Source organism: Nicotiana tabacum, chromosome 6 (assembly GCF_000715075.1).
Source record: "Nicotiana tabacum cultivar K326 chromosome 6, ASM71507v2, whole genome shotgun sequence".
NCBI lineage: Eukaryota > Viridiplantae > Streptophyta > Magnoliopsida > Solanales > Solanaceae > Nicotiana > Nicotiana tabacum.
The window spans coordinates 31,144,326-31,166,350 of NC_134085.1; the positions used below are offsets into that span (position 1 = coordinate 31,144,326).

Here is a 22,025-nt window from a genome sequence, read left to right on the forward strand (position 1 = left end):
CTACTCAAACTTTCTAGTTTTGTCTTTAGCTTATTCTCTAAGTTTTCTGACCAGATCATTTGGCTCTTCCCATCCGCTCTTGATCTGACGATAAAAATGCTAGTACATTAATTTTCTATAATCTGTATAAATTTGTGTGTTGCTCCTAATTTGATTTTTACAAGTGATGCTGAACTAGTTCTTAGGAATGGACAACATTCAGGTGACCAACTGCATCAGAACCAAGTGTAGGCAGAATGTCTCTTTTTAAACATTTCTGAGAAGAATATGGTGTATCTGATATTCATATGACATTCTATTTTTTCATCCCCTTTTATGGGTTTTGTTTAATTGAAATGATGTCTTGTGTTTAATTGCTCATACTTCTAGTTCATCTCTAGAGCTGCTTGTCCTTAAAACATATATTGGTCTGCTTTTTGATTGTATTACCGAGAGGTTGGCTTTCTTCTAGAACTTGAGGTCAAATAAATGCATTAACCTAATGAAATAGGTGAAAGTTACACTTTGGAGGATTTCATGTGGTATTTGCTCTGCTTGCATTTATATTGGCAGATACCAACTTCATTTAATATTTGTCGGAAATAACTTTTCCTTCTTCTCTGATGACTCCTAATTATACTTCCAGGGTTCTTTGCCAGTTTATTCCAATAAGATAACTGTCAGTGTGGTAGACAATGTACTGCTTGTTCACCAAGTGGATGCGAAGGTGGTTATTATATATGATATATTTGCAGATTCTCGAGCGCCTGTATCTGCTCCACTTCCATTATTAGTTAGAGGTTTCTCTAGAGCAAATGCTGCAGCCTCTCAATTGATGTGCCAAAATGATGAAGGTCCGGCGGGAAAGGACTCAAATCATGGTGAAACAGTCATCTATGCAGACGAGTGGGTATTTCTCGTTCCAGACCTTATATGTGATATTGCCAATGGAGTTTTGTGGAAGATCAATTTAGATCTGGAGGTAAATTCTGAATCTCTGATTGCTAGTCAATATCACGATACGGAAGTTACTGTACTACTGTCTTTATCTTTTACAGGCCATTTCCGCTAGCAGCTCAGAAGTGCAAACAATCCTTGAATTTTTGCAGAGGAGGAAATTGGAAGCAAATAAGGTCTCATCTTTCGGTTCTAATTTCTTTTAATGCAACTGCTGCTTGCGCACATACAAATGTTGATTTTTCCTGTTTTATGCATGAACATGTTGTGTTACAAAAAATAATGGATGATTTGCTCTGGTTTATTTGTTGGGATAGAAGCAGTTTCCATCGAGACATTAATATTTTTGTATCAATAGTACCTCCCAGAAATGTCTTTGTTGAATATTTTGCACTAAGTTAATATTTTCACCATCTGAAATTGTCTGTTTCAGGCTAAACAGTTGTGTTTGGCAATTGCTCGGACAATTATTCTCGAACGAAGACCTGTGCCCATGGTCGCGAGGGCAATAGACGTCTTAGTGAATTTTTTCTCTCTTTCAATAAAAACTGGAATATATCAGGCAGGGTCAAAAGTGGAGAGAAGTTCAACAGCCAGTGGTTCTAATGTTAATAGTGCTGTTGGCGAATCCATCAATCAAACAGATGCATCTGAAAAGTCACTAAAACAAGAAAGCGCTAGTGGCATGCACGACAAGTCTATTGTCAATTCCTCTTCCTTTACTTCGGACTCTGAGGACAATGTTAGCTTTGCACCAAATAGAGGCAAATCTAAAAATATCAATTTGTCTAGTAGTAAACAAGATGGAGGTTACTTAGTGGGCACAGATATATCTGGTGTTGAAGCTCAGCCTTCTGTTATACGACCTCAAGCTCCTGGAACAGGTAGCACTCCCCTAAGAACTGATGAGCAGCAGGAGTCTCTGGTAACTTCTGCTGCAATATCCCCTGATGATCTGTGCAGCTTTGTGTTTGCTCCTGTAGAAGAAGAAATAGCCGGGGATTCGTCTTACTTGGTTGCTGTCATTGTTGAGTTCCTACGCAGGTACACTCTCTCGGAGCTATCTCATAAATAACGGCCATGATGCCATCGTTATCTAATCACATTTAGAAAGAAAGAAACAGTTTGAATATTACATTCACTAATAGAGGATGCAATAAGTCTGCTGTTAATAAAAGATAGTTCATCTGTGAGGATCCATTTTTGACCCCGAAAGAAATATACAAAACTTTTTCAATGGAAGTTTAGAGTCAAACCAATCTTACCTCAACAGTAGGTCACAGGTATTTAAATGATCTCACTTCTTCCCCTTGCCCCCTTTCTTATACGTTATTATCCTTTTTAAAAAGTTACCTACATTATATCCATATTGTTATAATCAAAAAAGTTTTATAATTTATTCCAGTTCATGTATTTGTTTAAAAGAAAAGTTACTATCTGTTTTCTTTTAAATTTTCTTTCTATGTTGTTTTATGTTACAAATTTACTTAATAGTCTAATGCTTGTTCAGGAATATTGTTACAATGCTAACATGATCTGGATGAACTAGTAATGTGGATGTTTGATTGATAGTCTTAAAAAATAAATGATTGCCAATTAGTTTATAGTATTGTTAAAATATCCAATCCCTTTTGGATCCGAACACTCATTGGTTTTCAGAAAATTTTCCGAAAGAAAACTTATTAAGAAAAATTTACCACCAAACCGTTCAAACCCCATCCAATTCTCCTAAAATATAGGATTCACCTTGTCTGTAACTAAATCCTCATCCGTCTGAACTGCTACAGTTGTACCATGTTCTTTCTGCTGGTAAAAGGACAAAAAGTTGCTTGTTCTTCTTTCTGATCAGTTATCTTCTTTTGATGCATGGACTGTTCTTTCTGTATCTTATAGATCATGTATCCATTCTTTCAGTGCTAACCTGGAAAGGTTGAAAGTGCCTCCGAATATTTATATATTGATGATACAACTGCTAGCACGGAACGAAAATTATGCGGAACTTGGATTGTTGATCATGAATAAGGTTAGCAAATTGTGGTAGTGTATATTTTAAGAAATGCCAAGAGTTTGTGATAAACACTTTATATGAGCCCTAAACTTGTGTTTATTGTGTTTCAGATAATTGAGCCCTCAAAAGAAGTTGCAATGCAATTATTGGCGTCAGGCAGGCAGAATTTTCAAACAAAGAAGTTGGGCCTGGATATGCTCAGAGAGCTCACATTACACCATGACTATGTGTTGCTACTTGTTCAAGATGGATACTATCTTGAAGCTTTACGTTATGCCCGGAAAACTAAGGTATTCTTAAGTTTCCCTGCATCCACTAATTCCATGTCACGACCCAAAATCCACTAAGGGTCGTGATGGCGCCGGACACCGCTGTCAGGCAAGCCAACCAAAATACTTAATTAAATTTTCGTTTTAATAATTTTGAATGCTATGATTTTCCTTCAATTCTACTAGTAAAAGATAATCCTTACAAGGTAAATAAAAGAATGTATAGAAATAAATACAAGATACCCAATAATCATCCCAGAACCCGGTGTCACAAGTGCATGAGCATTTACTAGGAATGAAATAAAATACAGTAACTGTCCGAAATACAAAATGGACAGAAATAAAATACAGTACAATACTCTAAAGGGGACTCTGCTGGTTGCGGGTCGTCTTGACAAATGCAGCTCACCTAAATCTCCGTATCAACCATGCCGCTATGCCACTAAGCCACCAGCCACACATGAACCTGTGTAACAAAATGCACAGCAAGTGTAGTATGAGTACGAAAACAACGTGTACCCAGCGAGTATCCCGTCTAATCTCGAAGAAGTAGAAACGAGAGGTCGACTTCGACACTTACTAGTGGTCCAATAGTAATATATTATTAATACGAATAATCAGGGATTTATTAAAAACGGCAGTAAATTCAAATAAGTCACGAAACAGGTAAACATTCCTTTTTGTATTAAAAGTCTCCAAATTCATAACCTATTAATTATCAATTTATCTCAATTCAGGGAGAGCAAATATCAATTTCTATAAATCTCAAGGCAAGCAATACAAGCATGCGCAAATCATGTCGAGGTCGTACGGCCCGATCCAACAATATTTAAACTGTGCACTGCCAGAGGGTCGAATGACGCGAACCATAGATGCATCTATTTAATCTACCGAGGCGTTCGGCCCGTTCCACAATAGATAAACACATTCAAACAGTCAAATCAAGAATTTATCAAGGAGCAATTATTCAGGAAAAGGCAAGCTTCTCTTTTAAAAGTCAAGAAATGATGTCTAGCCTTTTAAAAATTTATTTATACGTTCGATATGTTTTAAGCATTTTTAAGTTGACAACAAGGTTGCAATATTAAAAGTAAAGCATGCTTTTGGGGCCTAGACTACCCGGACTTAAGCATAATAGTAGCTACGCACGAACTCTCGTCACCTCGTGCGTACGTAGCCCCCACAAATAGGAGCACATATCCAATTAATTCACCTATGAGGACAATTCCCTCTAACAAGGTTAGAAAGGAGACTTACCTCGCTCCGAAGTCCAATAACCTGCTTCCAAGCTCCTTCCGACGATTCAAACCGATGCCCCAACGCTCCAAAACTGGCCAAATAACAGGCAAACAAATGAAAATACACCCTAATACTCATAACAATTCAATTTATATAAAATCCCAACTCCACTCGAAAAGTTGACAAAATCGCCATCGGTCCCACGTGCCCGGATTCCGATTTTTTTCGAAAATAAATTTCACCCACAACCTCACGAACTCAAATATATAATTGGCTCTCAATTTCATGTCAAAAAATCGTGGTCAAAATCCAAGAATACAAATTTCCTAGGTTTTCTTCAAAATCCCAAAATTTCCACTAATTTACATGATTTTCCATGTTAAAATCTAGATATAATCCAAGTAATTAACTTGCAATTGGTGGGAATCACTTACCTTGACATGGACGATGAAAATGGAGCTCCAAAATCGCTCTTAGGTCGGCTCCCATGGAGGAAATGAGATGAAATGAGCCAAATCCATTTCTTTACACTTATACACTGCCCAGACGACTCTTCTTCGCGAGATTCCCAAAAATCATTTTTCCTAACTCTTCTCAGACAACCTCTAGTATAATGGCCATAACTTTTTGTGCAAAACTCCAAATGACAAATGGTTTAACTTTTTGAAAACTAGACAGCAAGATCTACAACTTTCATGATTTGGTTATCTCTCAATTCCTTATAGATTTTGAGATATAAGCCTCCAAAGTCAGCCCTGTGCAACACAAATTTCTTCTTCATCTTCCCGGACAGCCTATACTGTACCAGCCATAACTGTACATAACTTTTGGTACACAAATCCAAATGCTAAATGGTTTACATTTCTGAAAACTAGACACAAAGGGCTACAACTTTCATTTTTGGATCATCTCAAAATTCCTTATAGATTGTGAGATATGAGCCTCCTTCCCGGACAGCCTATACTGTACCAGCCATAACTGTACATAACTTTTGGTACACAAATCCAAATGCTAAATGGTTTACATTTCTGAAAACTAGACACAAAGGGCTACAACTTTCATTTTTGGATCATCTCCAAATTCCTTATAGATTGTGAGATATGAGCCTCCGAAGTCAGACCTGCGCAACAGAGATTTTCTTCTTCGCGAACGCGAAGGACAAAATCCATATGCCCAAACCTTCTTCGCGAACGCGAAGAACAACACCAGACACCAGCAACAGCTATAGCAAAACAGCCCGAAATGATTCGAAACCACCCCGAAACACACCCGAGGCCCCCGGAACCCCATCCAATCACACCAACCAGTCCCATAACATGACATAGACCTGCTCGAGGCCTCAAATCACATCAAACAACATCGAAATCGTGAATCACGCTCCAATTCAAGCTTAATGAACTTTAAAATTTCAAACTTCTACATTCGATGTCGAAACCTATCAAATCACGTTCGATTGACCTCAAATTTTGCACACAAGTCACATTCGACATTACGGACCTACTCCAAATTCCAGAATTGGTATCCGACCCCGATATCAAAAAGTCCACTTCTGGTCAAACTTCTCGAAAACCTTCAAATTTCCAAATGACTCCAAAATGACCCACGGACCTCCGACTTCACTTCCGATCGCGCTCCCAACACCAGAATCACCATACGGAGCTATTCCCAGACTCGGAATCCCAAACGGACATTGATAACACTGAAATGCACTTCAACCCAAACTTATGAAATTCTTCCAAAATGCTAACTTCCACAATAGGTGCCGAAACGTTCTCGGGTCTTCCAAAACCCGGTCAAGTTCGAAATCATTATACAAACCTGTTGGAACCTTCGAATCCCAATTCCGAGGTCGTTTACTCAAAAATCTAGTCTTAGTTAATTCTTTCAACTTAAAGCTTCCGAAATGAGAATTCTCTTTTCCAAATCAACTTCGAACTTCCCGGAATTCATTTCCGACCATGCGTACAAGTCATAATACCTTAAGTGAAGCTGCTCATGGCCTCAAACTGCTGAACGACGCGCTAAAGCTTAAAACGACCGGTCGGGTCGTTACATTCTCTCCCACTTAAACTCACGTTCGTCCTCGAATGTGCTAAGAACTGCGCTGGAGTTGTCTGAAATCATTGCTTAACACCTCGTGCACCTACCCGTGCTACCACAACTCGGTTGAGCACATTAGTTCGAGCAAGTTTGAAGATGTTCTCTTTTATTCAGGCAAATAAGCTTAGAGCCCAGTTCCAACATCCAGAACTCTCTGCCAGGCTTGCTTTCAACATATGAACACCGCATCAATCACCCCACGATGCACCGATACAAGATTGCATACCTTTGCTGAATTCACACTATGCCCTGCATAACTCACACAACCATAATAATATCCTCTGATCATAATTAGTCGAAATTCCACGAATCTGACGCTCCCAATGCATCTCACGACCCACATACATCTTGCTCTAACTTTTACAATACCGCCATGACGGAAGATGCGCGTAGAAATTCACAACCAACTGCCGAGTCAATAATTCATTGAGTCTATACCCCTGACAAGAACCATCACCCCATTCTGAACCAAATAATGGTATTTGCCCTTTAATATTCTTCATATAATCCGATTGCACTGATCTTAGATCCAATAATCTCATCTCACCCAGAATGAACTGCTCAGCAACTAAACCACTCAGACATGACCAAAAGTCTCATGTGATGCCACAATGTGCCAATAGGCTACTAATTCGAACGCGATTCAAAATGAAAGCGAACTCTGGAAGGGACTACTCAACTCACATAGCTAATACAAGTTCTCATAAAAATAAAAAACAAAACACATAAAAACAAATATAGGTAATTGTACTCAACATCACACTGTTGCGGCGCGCAACCCGATCCAAATAACATACCCGTGGTGGCGTGCCACCCGATCCACACATAAAACTCACATAAGGAGATACACACCGAGCTAAATTGCGCATTACAACACAATACCGAATATCGGTCACAAGCACGCTAAGTGCATAATACCATCCTTGGGGAGACATATAGCGCTATAAGCTACAAAGCTCAAGCACAGCTGAGGTGCGATATACGATCTGAATCTCAAGAGTCATTCTGCTCATATAACATCATCTCTCCGCGGAACCTTAACACATAAGAAATTTACCAAGCTGTCTCACAACTCACACGGTGCAATATATCATTACATGAAATAGCTGACGACGAAATAACACCCCGACTACTCTTCCATAAGGAGCGCATTGCTGAAATGAACACATCTGGCCTGATATAGAGCCCATATTCTCATTTAAATCCATCCACAAACCTCCAGCTGATTCTAATCGCACTGAGCTAGGCTAATAACCTTTCGAAGGTCCATAATAACTCCCCTTTTTCTCATAACACACAAGAACAACCATCATAATTGGAGTAATCCTCCACAGTCCACAACCCAATAAACCGAGTGCCCTCCGGGCATCAATTCTCAATTTAACGACATTACCACAATCTTTATACTTGGTTTAACTCTTCAATCAATCCAGTGACTACATGCCACACTTATACAACCCTCCCGTGGGGCACGCTCCCACAACCTTCCGTAACAGATACAGGTCTGTACATCCAAACCACCGGCCGCACTAACGCTGAAAAGTGATCAAGAATCCTTAACCAGGATACAAATCCTTTTTCACAAAACACCGATCTCATGTGACGCTGAAGACAATACCAACTTCCTTTAAACATCGAAACTCCTTTCCTGCTCATCCGAGCTCGTGACATCCTTGTCAATACCGAACTGCAACCTTGATCCTCACTTTGAATTCCATACCACTCACTGCACCCATTATGCCAATATACGATAGGACACAATTTTCATCATAACTCCGGAACCGCTAACAGATCAACACTTCATCATATAAAAACTTTTCACTTAACTCACTCCAGGAGGACCATAGCAACACACAGATGAATTCTCATAACCGTAGAATATGCAAATCTCTGAGTAGTGGACTAAGCCACCATAGCCCTTCCGGGATCCGCCTACACATAACAGGCCATAACAATAGAATACTTCTGAATAACATCACTTACAGCGGCCGGCAAACCTCACACGTACCGTCACAATTCACTTGCATAACTGATCACGCTGAAGGAACTGATCACTACCACCAATATGCCAACTCAACTATGGCTAACCAGTCTATCTTCTTCCAATTCCTTGATTGCCTTAGAAATAGTGACAACTCCATTCAACACATAATACACTCCATCCGCACTCATCCCGAGTGACCTTGAATCACGAGACCATGCTGTCTCAAATCCCACGAACCATTTCATACCTCCCAAATGCTACACTGCAAGTCAAAACATCATAGAACATTCTGGGCCTCTTCTCATAAGCTGCTACAAAAGGTTGATTCTTAACCGTACCTATAGGCTAGAAATCATTAGGCACCACACTTTACCCCTTTGAATCCACTAGGACCGTTGTTGAGAGCCACCCGCTCTAACTTGGCCCCGAATATAATCAACTCCATGAATCTTCTAGCACATGAATACCCTCTCGACGAAGCACCCGGTAGAATCACTTCCCTTGAAACCCGCATCTATACAAGGCATAAATCTTGAATCCTTCCCCAAGTCTGAACATAAGTCAATAAGGCCAACCATAGCACACCTTTAACAATTCCTTCGCTCAGATCACCTCTTATATTACTCTCCCTTAGCTGAAATAACCCATCAATATGCTAATAACCGGAAATCTCATAAATAGACGACCATGCAATCCAACCGTAGGCGGTGAGACTCTCCCACTTAGCTTGAAGCCACTATTACACAACTCTGGAATCCATTAAGATCCTTTCTCTCTTATTGACATGACCTTGCGCAATCAAACCGCCAGATTCCTTGAAATCATTCCGTTAATATTTCATGAATACTCTAAATCTCTAGCGATATTCACATATTCGACCTCTTACCGGATAGCCAGCAAAATCCTTCGCAGGAGCTTCGCCAACCATGCGACCGTTGATCTGCTCACAGGAAATAACCCACCTGAGCCCGTGCTCATTTACCAGCTGCACAAGTCCATTCACTCCTTGTGGACATCAACCGAATGTGCGACAATATCTTCCGATTCAAAATTATGTTGTATCCTTCTCCATATCGAACAGCTCCTTTCCGTCATATCCAATCTCCACCGCATAACAGCCAATACTTCAAATTAAATCCCTAGACCCAATCATCGACCGCTAAAATCCCTAAATCATTCAAAACTTTCCTTAAGGTGTGTTGTCATCCTATCACAAAACCTATATGCAACTCCGCCACTCTCCCACTTTGGCGGAACTCACTCCTTTAATCAACTACTCGACCTTCGCTTCTTATATCTGACCTTCTAGAAATTTTAACCACCGCCTGACACTCCCACATGTCCTTCCTCTTCCTTTGTTGCTCAGTTGTTGCCCTAAATAAAATATATCTTCGTAGCACTTGAACCCACAAATCGCTACTAACTTTAAACCTTTCCGAAGATCATCTTTCTCGGACCGTCAACATTAGAAACACCGATTCAATCCTGAACCACCGCACCCCGCGATCTCTGACAACCGTTTCTCCAATATTATTTCACAATATCTTGCCCCAAAGGCGAATTGCAGAAGACCATAACATCGGCGAACTTAACACATACAATTGAGGACGACGACACTACATCGCTGATGAAAATTCCACCACGCTCGAAAATACCAAGTCTCGTTACTTCCTCTACCTAAATCTGGGCATTCATAAGCCAATTGCTTTTCCCCTCCGAAAATAAGATACTGAATCTCGGAACCATGCACTGTGCAAACCTCATTCCAAGTCATTCACTGCCCCGACACATGGACATGCATCCTACCATCACGTCACTACTGTGTGATAATCATTCATGAGCATCAAAGCAACCTGTGCATGGACTCAAAGCTCCCAGAAGTACAGCTACTGAGCTGAAATGACAAGATATCCTTCCGCAAGGCGACGACAATAGCCCAATCAACTATACCGGGAGAAACATCCCGCATCACATCTGTGGTACCAATACAATTATTCAATTCTCGATTTATGACAAGCGCTTCACGTCGCATAAGATTGAGTAGGAAGGAAGCAAGGGCATAAGCCTCAAAGAATCAAATCGCACGATGAGGAATCAAGAAGGGAAGTGCTCCGAACAATCCTGTAGCCTCTCGAAGATAAGTACAGACGTCTCCGTACCAATCCGCAAGACACTACTAGACTCGCTCATGACTCGTGAGACCTAAGGGAACCTAGTGCTGTGATACCATGTTGTCACGACCCAAAATCCACTAAGGGTCGTGATGGTGCCGGACACCGCTGTCAGGCAAAGCAACCAAAATACTTAATTAAATTCTCGTTTTAATAATTTTGAAAGCTATGATTTTCCTTCAATTCTACTAGTAAAAGATAATCCTTACAAGGTAAATAAAAGAATACCCAATAATTATCCCAGAACCCGGTGTCACAAGTGCATGAGCATTTATTAGGAATGAAATAAAATACAGTAACTGTCCGGAATACAAAATGGACAGAAATAAAATACAGTACAGTACTCTAAAGGGGACTCTGCTGGTTGCGGGTCGTCTTGATAAATGCAGCTCACCTAAGTCTCCGTATCAACCATGCCGCTATGCCACTAAGTCACCAGCCACACATGAACCTGTGCAACAAAATGCACAGCAAGTGTAGTATGAGTACGAAAACAACGTGTACCCAGCGAGTATCCCGTCTAATCTCGAAGAAGTAGAGACGAGAGTCGACTTCGACACTTACTAGTGGTCCAATAGTAATATATTATTAATACGAATAATCAGGGATTTATTAAAAACGGCAGTAAATTCAAATAAGTCACGAAATAGGTAAACGTTCCTTTTTATATTAAAAGTCTCCGAATTCATAACCTATTAATTATCAATTTATCTCAAGTCAGGGAGAGCAAATATCAATTTCTATAAATCTCAAGGCAAGCAATACAAGCATGCGCAAATCATGTCGAGGTCGTACGACCCGATCCAACAATATTTAAAATGTGCACTGCCCGAGGGTCAAATGGCGCGAACCATAGATGCATCTATTTAATCTACCGAGGCGTTCGGCCCGTTCCACAATAGATAAACACATTCAAACAATCAAATCAAGAATTTATCAAGGAGCAATTATTCAGGAAAAGGCAAGCTTCTCTTTTAAAAGTCAAGAAATGATGTCTAGCCTTTTAAAAATTTATTTATACGTTCGATATGTTTTAAGCATTTTTAAGTTGACAACAAGGTTGCAATATTACAAGTGAAGCATGTTGTTGGGCCCTAGACTACCCGGACTTAAGCATAATAGTAGCTACGCACGGACTCTCGTCACCTCGTGCGTACGTAGCCCCGGCAAATTGGAGCACATATCCAATTAATTCACCTATGGGGACAATTCCCTCTTACAAGGTTAGAAAGGAGACTCACCTCGCTCCGAAGTCCAATAACCGGTTTCCAAGCTCCTTCTGACGATTCAAACCGATGCCCCAACGCTCCAAAACTAGCCAAATAACGGGCAAACCAATGAAAATACACCCTAATACTCATAACAATTCAATTTATATAAAATCCCAACTCCGCTCGAAAAGTTGACAAAATCGCCCTCGGGCCCACGTGCCCGGATTCTGAATTTTTCCGAAGATAAATTTCACCACAACCTCACGAACGCAAATATATAATTGGCTCTCAATTTCATGTCCAAAAATCGTAGTCAAAATCCAAGAATACAAATTTCCTAGGTTTTCTTCAAAATCCCAAAATTTCCACTAATTTACATGATTTTCCATGTTAAAATCTAGATATAATCCAAGTAATTAACTTGCAATAGGTGAGAATCACTTACCTTGACATGGATGATGAAAATGGAGCTCCAAAATCGCTCCTAGGTCGGCTCCCATGGAGGAAATGAGATGAAATGAGCCAAACCCATTTCTTTACACTTATACACTGCCCAGACGACTCTTCTTCGCGTTCGCGAAGAAGAAAATTCCCAAAAATCATTTTTCCAAACTCTTCTTAGACATCCTCTAGTATAATGGCCATAACTTTTTGTACAAAACTCCAAATGACAAATGGTTTAACTTTTTGAAAACTAGACACCAAGATCTACAACTTTCATGATTTGGTCATCTCCCAATTCCTTATAGATTTTGAGATATAAGCCTCCAAATTCAGCCATGTGCAACACAAATTTCTTCATCTTCCCGGACAGCCTGTAGTGTACCAGCCATAACTTTTGGTACACAAATCCAAATGCTAAATGGTTTACATTTCTGAAAACTAGACACAAAGGGCTACAACTTTCATTTTTGGATTATCTCCAAATTCCTTATAGATTGTGAGATATGAGCCTCCGAAGTCAGACCTGCGCAACAGAGATTTTCTTCTTCGCGAACACGAAGGACAAAATCCCTGAAGCCCAAACCTTCTTCGCGAGCGCGAGAGTATCCTCACGAACGCGAAGAACAACACCAGACACCAGCAACAGCTATAGCAAAACATCCCGAAATGATCCGAAACCACCCCGAAACAAACCCGAGGCCCCCGAGACCCCGTCCAATCAAACCAACCAGTCCCATAACATGACACAAACCTGCTCGAGGCCTCAAATCATATCAAACAACATCGAAATCATGAATTACGCTCCAATTCAAGCTTAATGAACTTTAAAATTTCAAACTTCTACGTTCAATGTCGAAACCGATCAAATCACGTCCGATTGACCTCAAATTTTGCACACAATCACATTCGACATTACGGACGTACTCCAACTTTCGGAATTGGATTCCGTCCCCGATATTAAAAAGTCCACTTCCGGTCAAACTTCTCGAAAACCTTCAAATTTCTATCTGTAGCCGAATGACTCCAAAATGACCCACGGACCTCCGACTTCACTTCCATCGCGCTCCCAACACCAGAATCACCATACGGAGCTATTCCCAGACTCGGAATCCCAAACGGACATTGATAACACTGAAATGCACTTCAACCCAAACTTATGAAATTCTTCCAAAATGCTATCTTCCACAATCGGTGCCGAAACGTTCCCGGGTCTTCCAAAACCCGGTCCAGACATACGCCCAAGTCCGAAATCATCATACGAACCTGCTGGAACCTTCGAATCCCAATTCCAAGGTTGTTTACTCAAAAATTCAGTCTTAGTTAATTCTTTCAACTTAAAGCTTCCGAAATGAGAATTCTCTTTTCCAAATCAACTCCGAACTTCCCGGAATTCATTTTCGACCATGCGTACAAGTCATAATACCTGAAGTGAAGCTGCTCATGGCCTCAAACTGCTGAACGACGCGCTATAGCTCAAAACGATTGGTCGGGTCGTTACATTCCAAAACCTAACCGTCAATCCTGCCAAAGAACTAGAATAATAAAGATAAAAAAAAAACCTTGAGTTCAGCTCTTTTATATGTGCATGCTAAGTTTACATGTGCGAAAGCCTGAAGGTTCCATTCTTTTAAGTCTTCTGTACTTGATGCCAATTTTGGATATAGTATTGGTTTGTTGAGATTAGAACTACTCCTGCCTGACCACTTCAACTGTACTTTACATCTATTGATTACACTGTTTCAGTAATGTGCCAATATTATTTGCTTTCTGGCTGGGCTTTATCTTCCGTTTCTGTTGTGATTTTACTCTATACAAACTTGAGAAAAAAGTTCTTGTACAACTGAGGATTCTGACATAATTGAGTTTTATTCAGGTGAATACTGTTCAGCCTTCATTGTTTCTTGAAGCAGCTTATGCTTCTAATGACTCGCAACACCTGGCTGCAGTTCTTAGATTTTTCTCAGACTTCATTCCTGGGTTCAATAGCACTACTGACCACCAAACATATAGCCGTTGTCTTGCTGAGATGAATTCAGTGATTACTGCTTGAGGCCACCTTGACATAAATCAAGAAGTTGAACCCTTTGTTTCCCCTCGAAGACCAACCTTTTGTTCAGTGTCATAGTTTTGAATGATACAGGTAAATTTGTGCTAAACAGACATAAATAAGCTATAGGGGTTTTGGAGGAAACTTGGAACATGTATTTTTTTTTTGTTTTAGTTGAATCCACTAGGCATTGTGCCTAGGGTTGATTTTCATAAATAATAAGCGAAGTACAACATAGGAGGGGGACATAAACCTGACCTCCAAAAATATAATACATAGGCACCTGGTCATGTAAACATAATGACCAGAGAGAACCTGGAATTGGACCTATGATGATGATCCAGTTGACTATCAAACATTGATAATCAATTAGATGTGCAAAATCCGAGTGAAGTAAATCTAGGTCAACCATACAAAAAAACACATGTAAACCTAATTCTACCAAGATTTTGAGTTGGAGGATTATCTTCCAAATACAAACAAGTCTACATCTAATGAAAGTGTAGAAGTTCCCTAGAGAGAATGACAAATTACATGTGATACCGGAGGGAGTTATCTTCAACCTTGCTTTGACAATGAGATCCATGAAAGCTAGGTTGAAGATTTGTATCAAAAAGGGGGCATGATGAATTGAGCATAAAGTTTGCTGCTTCTTGCTGATGATAGGGGGGAGTGAGCTTTGGCTTGCGTTATTTGTCCTAACTAGCCAATGGTCTTCTGGTGGCTTCTGGTGATTGGCTAAGTCAAAGCCATGGTAGATTATTTGTTGCTGGATTGTGCTAAGTGTGCAGTTGGAACATGTATTGGAGAAAAAACTTTGAGGTGTTGATTAATAGGACATGAATGTAGTAATTTACTCCTTTTTTTTCTTTTGAATTTCTAAGTTTTAGATTCTTTACCCTTTTGTCGGGTGTTTTGGGTAGAGGATAGGGCAGGGTACACATGAACTGGTGTGATGAAGAAAATGACACTCATGTTTTATACACTAATTCCATATTAGATGTGAAATTGACCTAATTGCTCGTGAACTCCCAGCAATAGTAAAGTGACCTTTTAACAACTTGCCTTTGTCCTTGCCATCTGAATTGTACTAGTATATGTTGATATAGAACAAATTTTGTACAAACTTGTTTTTTGGTGTTGTAGGTCTATGGCTACAATGGAGGTGATATTTTCTTTTTTCTTTTTTCTCTTGTCACTCGATATTGGCCGAGTAGGTCCATGGAGTGAAAATAGCATGAGTTTGGCAGTTTTTGGACTAGTAATTAAAAAATAACCAGCATTTGCAAAGTCATTAAAAATAGTTGTTCTTTTATGCTGAGATAAAATCTGGAGAAATAGTTGAAACATGAAACGTTCTAGCATAATATGTTGGATTATGGAGCCACTGCGTATAAACTTCCAACATATTATGTTGTAATATCATATATTTGTGTGTGTATATATATAATCGAATTCTAGGTTTCCAGATTTTTAAAGGTGTTTTCGTTTAGATTGTATTTTTACATGAAAAAAGTGGCTAAATTTTAATTACTTTCGAAATTATGGCTAATTTTCAATTAGCAATTGTAAATCAGGTTATTTTTTATTTTTCCCTGTCGATGGAGGCGGTAAAATTCTCCTTACCATCTTTCTCAGAGTTCGAACTCATGACTTTGTATATACTTATCATATTTACCTCTGCAATCAAAGTCTCATAGGAATTATACTTATCATATTGGAAAAAGTTTAAAAATACCCTTCATCTATTTATTGGGCTAAAAATATCTCTTCATCCACCTTTTTAGTTCACTTATACCCTTTGATTGTTAGGTCAATGCTGAATTAAAAGTAATTACTTAAAAAATATATTTTGCAAAGTATTTTTGTTTTTTTAAACTAATGCACAAGTAGTCTACTAATTTAGTAAAGTCTTCTTTTTTCAGTTTTAAAAAAAATAAAACAATTCAGTTTTTACAAAAAAAAAAAAAAATCCATTTTTTTTAGTTTTTTTAAAGCATTTTTTTGCAAAGACTGAAAAAAAATTGTAAATAGAAAAAAAATTATTTTTAACAAAATTATTCTCGTTTTTTAAAAACTGGAAAAAATATTTTCGTTTTTGAAAAATATTTTTTTTAGTTTTTTCAGTTTTTTAAAAAAAAAATATTTTGTTAAAAAACGAAAATAGTTTTTTCAGTTTTTACAAATTTGTATTTTCCAGTTTTTACAAAAAAAATTCTTTAAAAAAACTGAAAAAAAAATATTTTTCAAAAACGAAATTATTTTGTTGAAAATATTTTTTCAGTTTTTGAAAAACGAAAATATTTTATTAAAAACAATTTTTTTCTGTTTTTACAATTTTTCTGTTTTTTACAAAAAAAATTGGAAAAAATGAAAAAAAAAATTTTTTTTTGTAAAATGGAATTGTTTTTTGTAAAAACTGGAAAAAAAGACTTTATTAAATTAGTGGACTATTGGTGCATTAGTTTAAAAAAACAAAAATATTTTGCAAAATATTTTTTTAAGTAATTATTTTTAATTCAGCATTAACCTAACGGTCAAAGGGCATAAGTGAACGAAAAAGGTGGATGAATGAGTATTTTTATCCCAATAGATGGATGAACGATATTTTTAAACCTTTTTTCAATAGTTTAGGAGCATTTTGAACCCTTTACCTATGCAATCGCCAAGTAGGCCTAAAAGAAGGAAGTCGTATCCCCCGGAGTTGCACACCGAGAAATTTTCTGAAGTTCCATCTTCTTAGTCTATAAAACTAAAAAAACAGAAATACTAATTAGAAGAAAGTATAAGAAGTTGGAAAACTTACAACAACAACGACCCAGTATAATTCCACAAGTGGGGTCTGGGGAGGGTAATATGTACGCAGACCTTACCCCTACCCCGAAGGGTAGAGAGGCTGTTTCCAGGAGACCCTCGGCTCAAAAAAGCAACAGGAGATGATATATTAGTACCATAAAAATGCGTAATAAAAATAACAACAATATATAAGAAATATGAAATTACTAAGTGGAGAATTTAAAAACGAGTCCGTGATTTCCCTTTCAGTTCTGGAAAAGATGATAAGCTTAATGAGGAGAGAATTATAAACTATTAGTACAAATTTAAGATAGAAAAAGTTTTCATTTGAAAATCTGGTGTTCAGAGTCTAGTGGTTAGATTGATTTCCTTAGTTCCCATTTAACATTTAGGTGGGATGGAGATCATCATTCTTTATATTATCTTATAAATATAAAAAATAAAAACCGGTTGGTGATATGGACTGATCTTTTTTCATCTAACACCAAAAACAAACTTATACTACCAACTATTTGTACAGTGCGTAACATGGACTATTGAATTATGAGCCAGATTTAGCAAAAAGAAAATAAAATTGAATCACAATACCAAAATAAAGAGATAATTTATTTCGGGAAAATGATATTGTGTAGCCGCTCTCAAAATAATAGCCCAAAAAATATATATTTTTTGTATATATACATTTTGTATGTTATATATAAAAATTATATAAATTCTATACACTTTTTCGACTAACTAATATAAATAGTTTCTGGCGCAGGCGAAAAGTGATAATACCCCGAATATTTCTCTTAGAATTATGCAACCTGCTCTATTGGTTTCCCTGGGAGAGATCAGAGATAGGAGAAGAAATGGCGTGGGATAGCCACTATTTAAGGTGGTATTTATTTTTTATCTGGCAATCCTAATGTTGAGCAAAAATAGCCACTACTCTATTAAAATTAATATGTAAAGACATTTTTACCCTTTTTTCTATAGAACCGGAGCCCCGATAATGGCGAGAAGCGCAAGACAATCACCATTACCGGCGACCACCGGAACAACAACAACAACAACAATAACCTTAACCCTAAACAACTCATCGCAATCCTCTTCATCATCATCGTCCGAATAGCATCAGCAACATACAACAGAAACCCTAACTCTGAAACTGAAACTGAAGAAGAAGAGCGTTTCATGGAAGCCAGGTACAGTGGATAACGAGTTCCTCAACAAGAAAAGCTCTAAGATTTGCTGTATATTTCACAAGGAAAAGCCTTTTGATGAGGATGACAGTGATGACGATGAAAATGTGAATCAATCAAATAAGAAGGATCTATTGGTACAAGCTCAAAAGTTAAGGACAATAGGTCATGAACTTAGGCTAAGAAGCCCAAAAGTTAAGAACAATAGGTCCTGAACTTACAGTTACAAGTTCAAAAGTAAGGACAATAGGTCCTGAAGTCCTGAATTTAGACTAACAAACTCAAAAGTTAAGGATAATTGGTCTTAAACTTAGGCTAAGAAGCCCAAAAGTTAAGGACAATATGTCTTGCACTTAGACTAACAAGCTCAAAAGTTAAGGACACTTGGTCCTGAACTTACAGTTACAAGTTCAAAAGTTAAGGACATGTAGTCCTCAATTCCTGAAGTTAAGTTCAAAAGTTAAGGACATGTAGTCCTGAAGTCCTAAACTTAGAGTTACAAGTTCAAAAGTTAAGGACATGTAATCCTAATGTCCTGAAGTTAAGCTCAAAAGTTAAGGACATGAGCAGAAGGGTATTTTCGTCCGGACAGTTAAAGTTTATTAAAGCAGTGGCTAAAGACTAAAAACATTTTAAACAGTGACTTAAAAGTAAATACATGTGTTATTAGTGACTAACCGTGTACTTCCTCCGAGATAGGAGGGTCATGATTTTGATTGTAAATTACAAAACAGCAGCTTTCTGCCTTTCTCTTTATTTAATTTTTCTTTTGGGTGGTTGGGGTTGGGGTGGGGGGGGGGGGGGGAAGGCGCAATACTTTATAGTATCTTAGTGTGATGTATTGAATTGGACTTATTATGGAAAGTATATTAGAAGACAAATAGTGACCTTTATTAGTTAGCTGATACTGACATCAACATCTAGGCCGTTTGGTGAGATACTTTAATCATGCAACTCTAGTATTTTATATTTATTATTTTCCCTTTACTTTACAGTATTTTTTTCATTGTCCAAAGTCTGGTGTATAGTGTCACCTAATACATGTACTAATGGAGGTAATAAGAACTTAGTGCAATAATCGAAAGAACAAATATATAAAACCTCAAATTTCACGATTGACGGTTTATTTTCATTGTTGTTTTTATTTTTGTACAATTATTGAAAGAATTAGAGAAAGAACAAAAAAGAAAAATCCTGTTTGTTAAGACATATGAGTGGTCATTTTCAATAAATATATTAGGTTTATAATAAGGTTTGGTATAATAATAGTTGGTAAGTCAGTTGTCTGCATGAATAATGGTGGAGCCAAAAGATTACAACCTACAACTTCCAACTTTTATATTTGTTGGCTAATTAGAAAGAAACAGAATGATGCTGGCAACCTAATATTATTTTTGGCATATTAGATCATTTTGAAAATGAAATATGTTATTTTTTTCCCAGTTCTTGTTAGGTATACACGTACCCCACCAAAATTCTTAGCAGATACCATTGAATATTACGTTTTATATTAAATAAATTTTGGAATTTTCTCTTTGAGAGTTGATTATGAGAACGAAAAAAAATATATATATTACTAACATTCGTTGGTGCATAAAATTATATGCTGTGAGGGAATAAATATTTTGATATTTAATCGAGAGAAACTTTATTTAAATAGATATAATGTGTGTGTATATATATATATTATTGTTCTTTTTTTATTTTTATATATAATACTACAGTTGCTGAACGTAATAATCATTGACCAAACCAGGTGGGCGTTTGGACATAAGAATTGTAAAATTTCAAAAAAAGTGAAGAAAAAAAAATTTCAAGTGAATATGATATTTAAAAATTTGAGTTGTGATTGGACATGAATATAATTTTGGATTGTTTTAAATTTTTGTGAGTAATCTGAGTGAAAATTTTGAAAATAACTTTTTTGAATTTTTAAAAAATTCAAAATTCATCTTCAAGTGAAAATTGAAAATTATATGGTCAAACGTTAATTTCAAAAAAATAATAAAAAGTCGAAAACAAAAAATTCATGACCAATCGGGCTCTAGATAAGAATACAAGTTAGAGAGGGGAATAATATGGAGCTTTTTCGAGGAAAAATTTAGAATTTTAAATAACTTTTTGGAGTAGATTATTTTTTCAAGGACTTTTTCTGAAGGGCTTGGGACAAATTGGCAGTTTCAAAACACACGTGTAAAGGTACAAATACTACCCAAAAATAATCATTGGATTCCTACAAACTATCTTTAATTCATTTGTTTAAAAAAAATTTAAGGCAAAAGGGTTCCATTTTTTGTTGATACAATAATCTATAATGAGTGGTTGGTTTGACAGCCTTTTTCTCCCTTTTTGGGGAGTTTATCTTTTGGCCCCAAAGAAACTAAAGGGCAAAGTTGTAAGAGTAAAAGAGTATACTTTATACTTTATCCAGGATTAATCCTTAGAAAATATAGAAAATTAAATATAGAACTGTACGTCTTCTAGTTTTAGGTTTGACTTTCCTATATTTATTATTCCTTTTTTTATCTATCCAAAAAGATTAATCATTGAGTGTTCTTTCACGGCGCATTTGCATCTATACCCGTTTTTTGTGTCACGTTTTAACTTGTGCCCGCTTTGCAAAAACAATTGCAAGCGTACCCGCTTTTTTGCATAACTTCAGCATACGGGGCTGAAGTAGCAAAGACAATCACACAAAACTTCAAAATTCTAGTAGCCGGGCCTGAAGTTCAGCTCTAGAGCTGAAGTTTTTTGTTTTTTAACTGGCGAACTTCAGCTCTAGAGCTGAAGTTTTTGTTTTGTAACTGGCGAACTTCAGCTCTAGAGCTGAAGTTTTTGTTTGTAACTGGCGAACTTCAGCTCTAGAGCTGAAGTTTTTGTTTGTAAGCTTTAGCTCTAGAGCTGAAGTACCACAATTAGTAGTGATTTTTTAAGAAAAATAGCGTACATCTTCTCAGCTCAAACACGAATAAACATACAAAAACTCCAAAATTTTACAGCTCATCCTACTGGTAACTTAAACTTTTTCCTAAGACTAATTTGCTGTAAATTTGGAGCAGAAGTACAACTGCCGAACTTTTCAATTAAAAAAAATTGATCTTATAACTAAAGCAGCGTTGCTTCTGGAGATAAATACCAGTTTGTTTTGTAACTTGAAGAAGAAAATGAAGGAGGAGAAGGAGGAGAAGAAAGGAGGCTGAAGTTATTTAAAAAGTGGGTACAAGTTAAAAGTTTAAAAAAAAATATAGGTATATGTTAAATGGGGGCGACCAAATAGGGCGCCCCGTGCAATTTTTACTTCTTTCACATGGATATGCTACTTTTCAACCCAACAAAAAAGGGCCAAATACATATACAACCCATCCAACTTGGCACCATTTTTTATTTTGGCACTTTATCTCTACCTTGTTCCATTTTGGCCCTCCAACTCTATTTTATATGTTCCATTTTACCCTCCAACTCTATTTCTTATGTTCCACTTTAACACAAAAGCTGAAACCAATGCAGAAAATATAGCGCGTGTGTATACACAAAACTGAGGTGTAATAAATATCCAATTAAATGTTATCACCTAGTTTTTTCATCCATGTCAAATGGGTCAATACTAAAATATCCGAACCCGACCGTATTTTTTCA

General features: G+C 37.3%; 1 protein-coding gene across 17 annotated transcripts in view; it reads left to right on the forward strand.

The window, feature by feature from the left end:
• The window catches only part of LOC107832737 (uncharacterized), a 33,753-nt gene extending 18,327 nt beyond the window's left edge, over window positions 1-15,426 (forward strand). For 16 of the 17 annotated variants that reach the window (XM_075254659.1, XM_075254649.1, XM_075254646.1 and 13 more), the window contains 6 exons: window positions 626-961; window positions 1,038-1,112; window positions 1,370-1,980; window positions 2,851-2,959; window positions 3,055-3,234; window positions 14,236-15,426. In XM_075254659.1, the coding sequence (XP_075110760.1) occupies window positions 626-961; window positions 1,038-1,112; window positions 1,370-1,980; window positions 2,851-2,959; window positions 3,055-3,234; window positions 14,236-14,412 (1,488 nt within the window). In that variant the 3' untranslated portion in view covers window positions 14,413-15,426. Of the gene's footprint in view, window positions 1-625; window positions 962-1,037; window positions 1,113-1,369; window positions 1,981-2,850; window positions 2,960-3,054; window positions 3,323-14,235 lie in introns of all 17 variants that reach the window. The other variant, XM_075254662.1, reaches the window with a different exon arrangement.
• The last annotated feature ends 6,599 nt before the right edge of the window (window positions 15,427-22,025 follow it).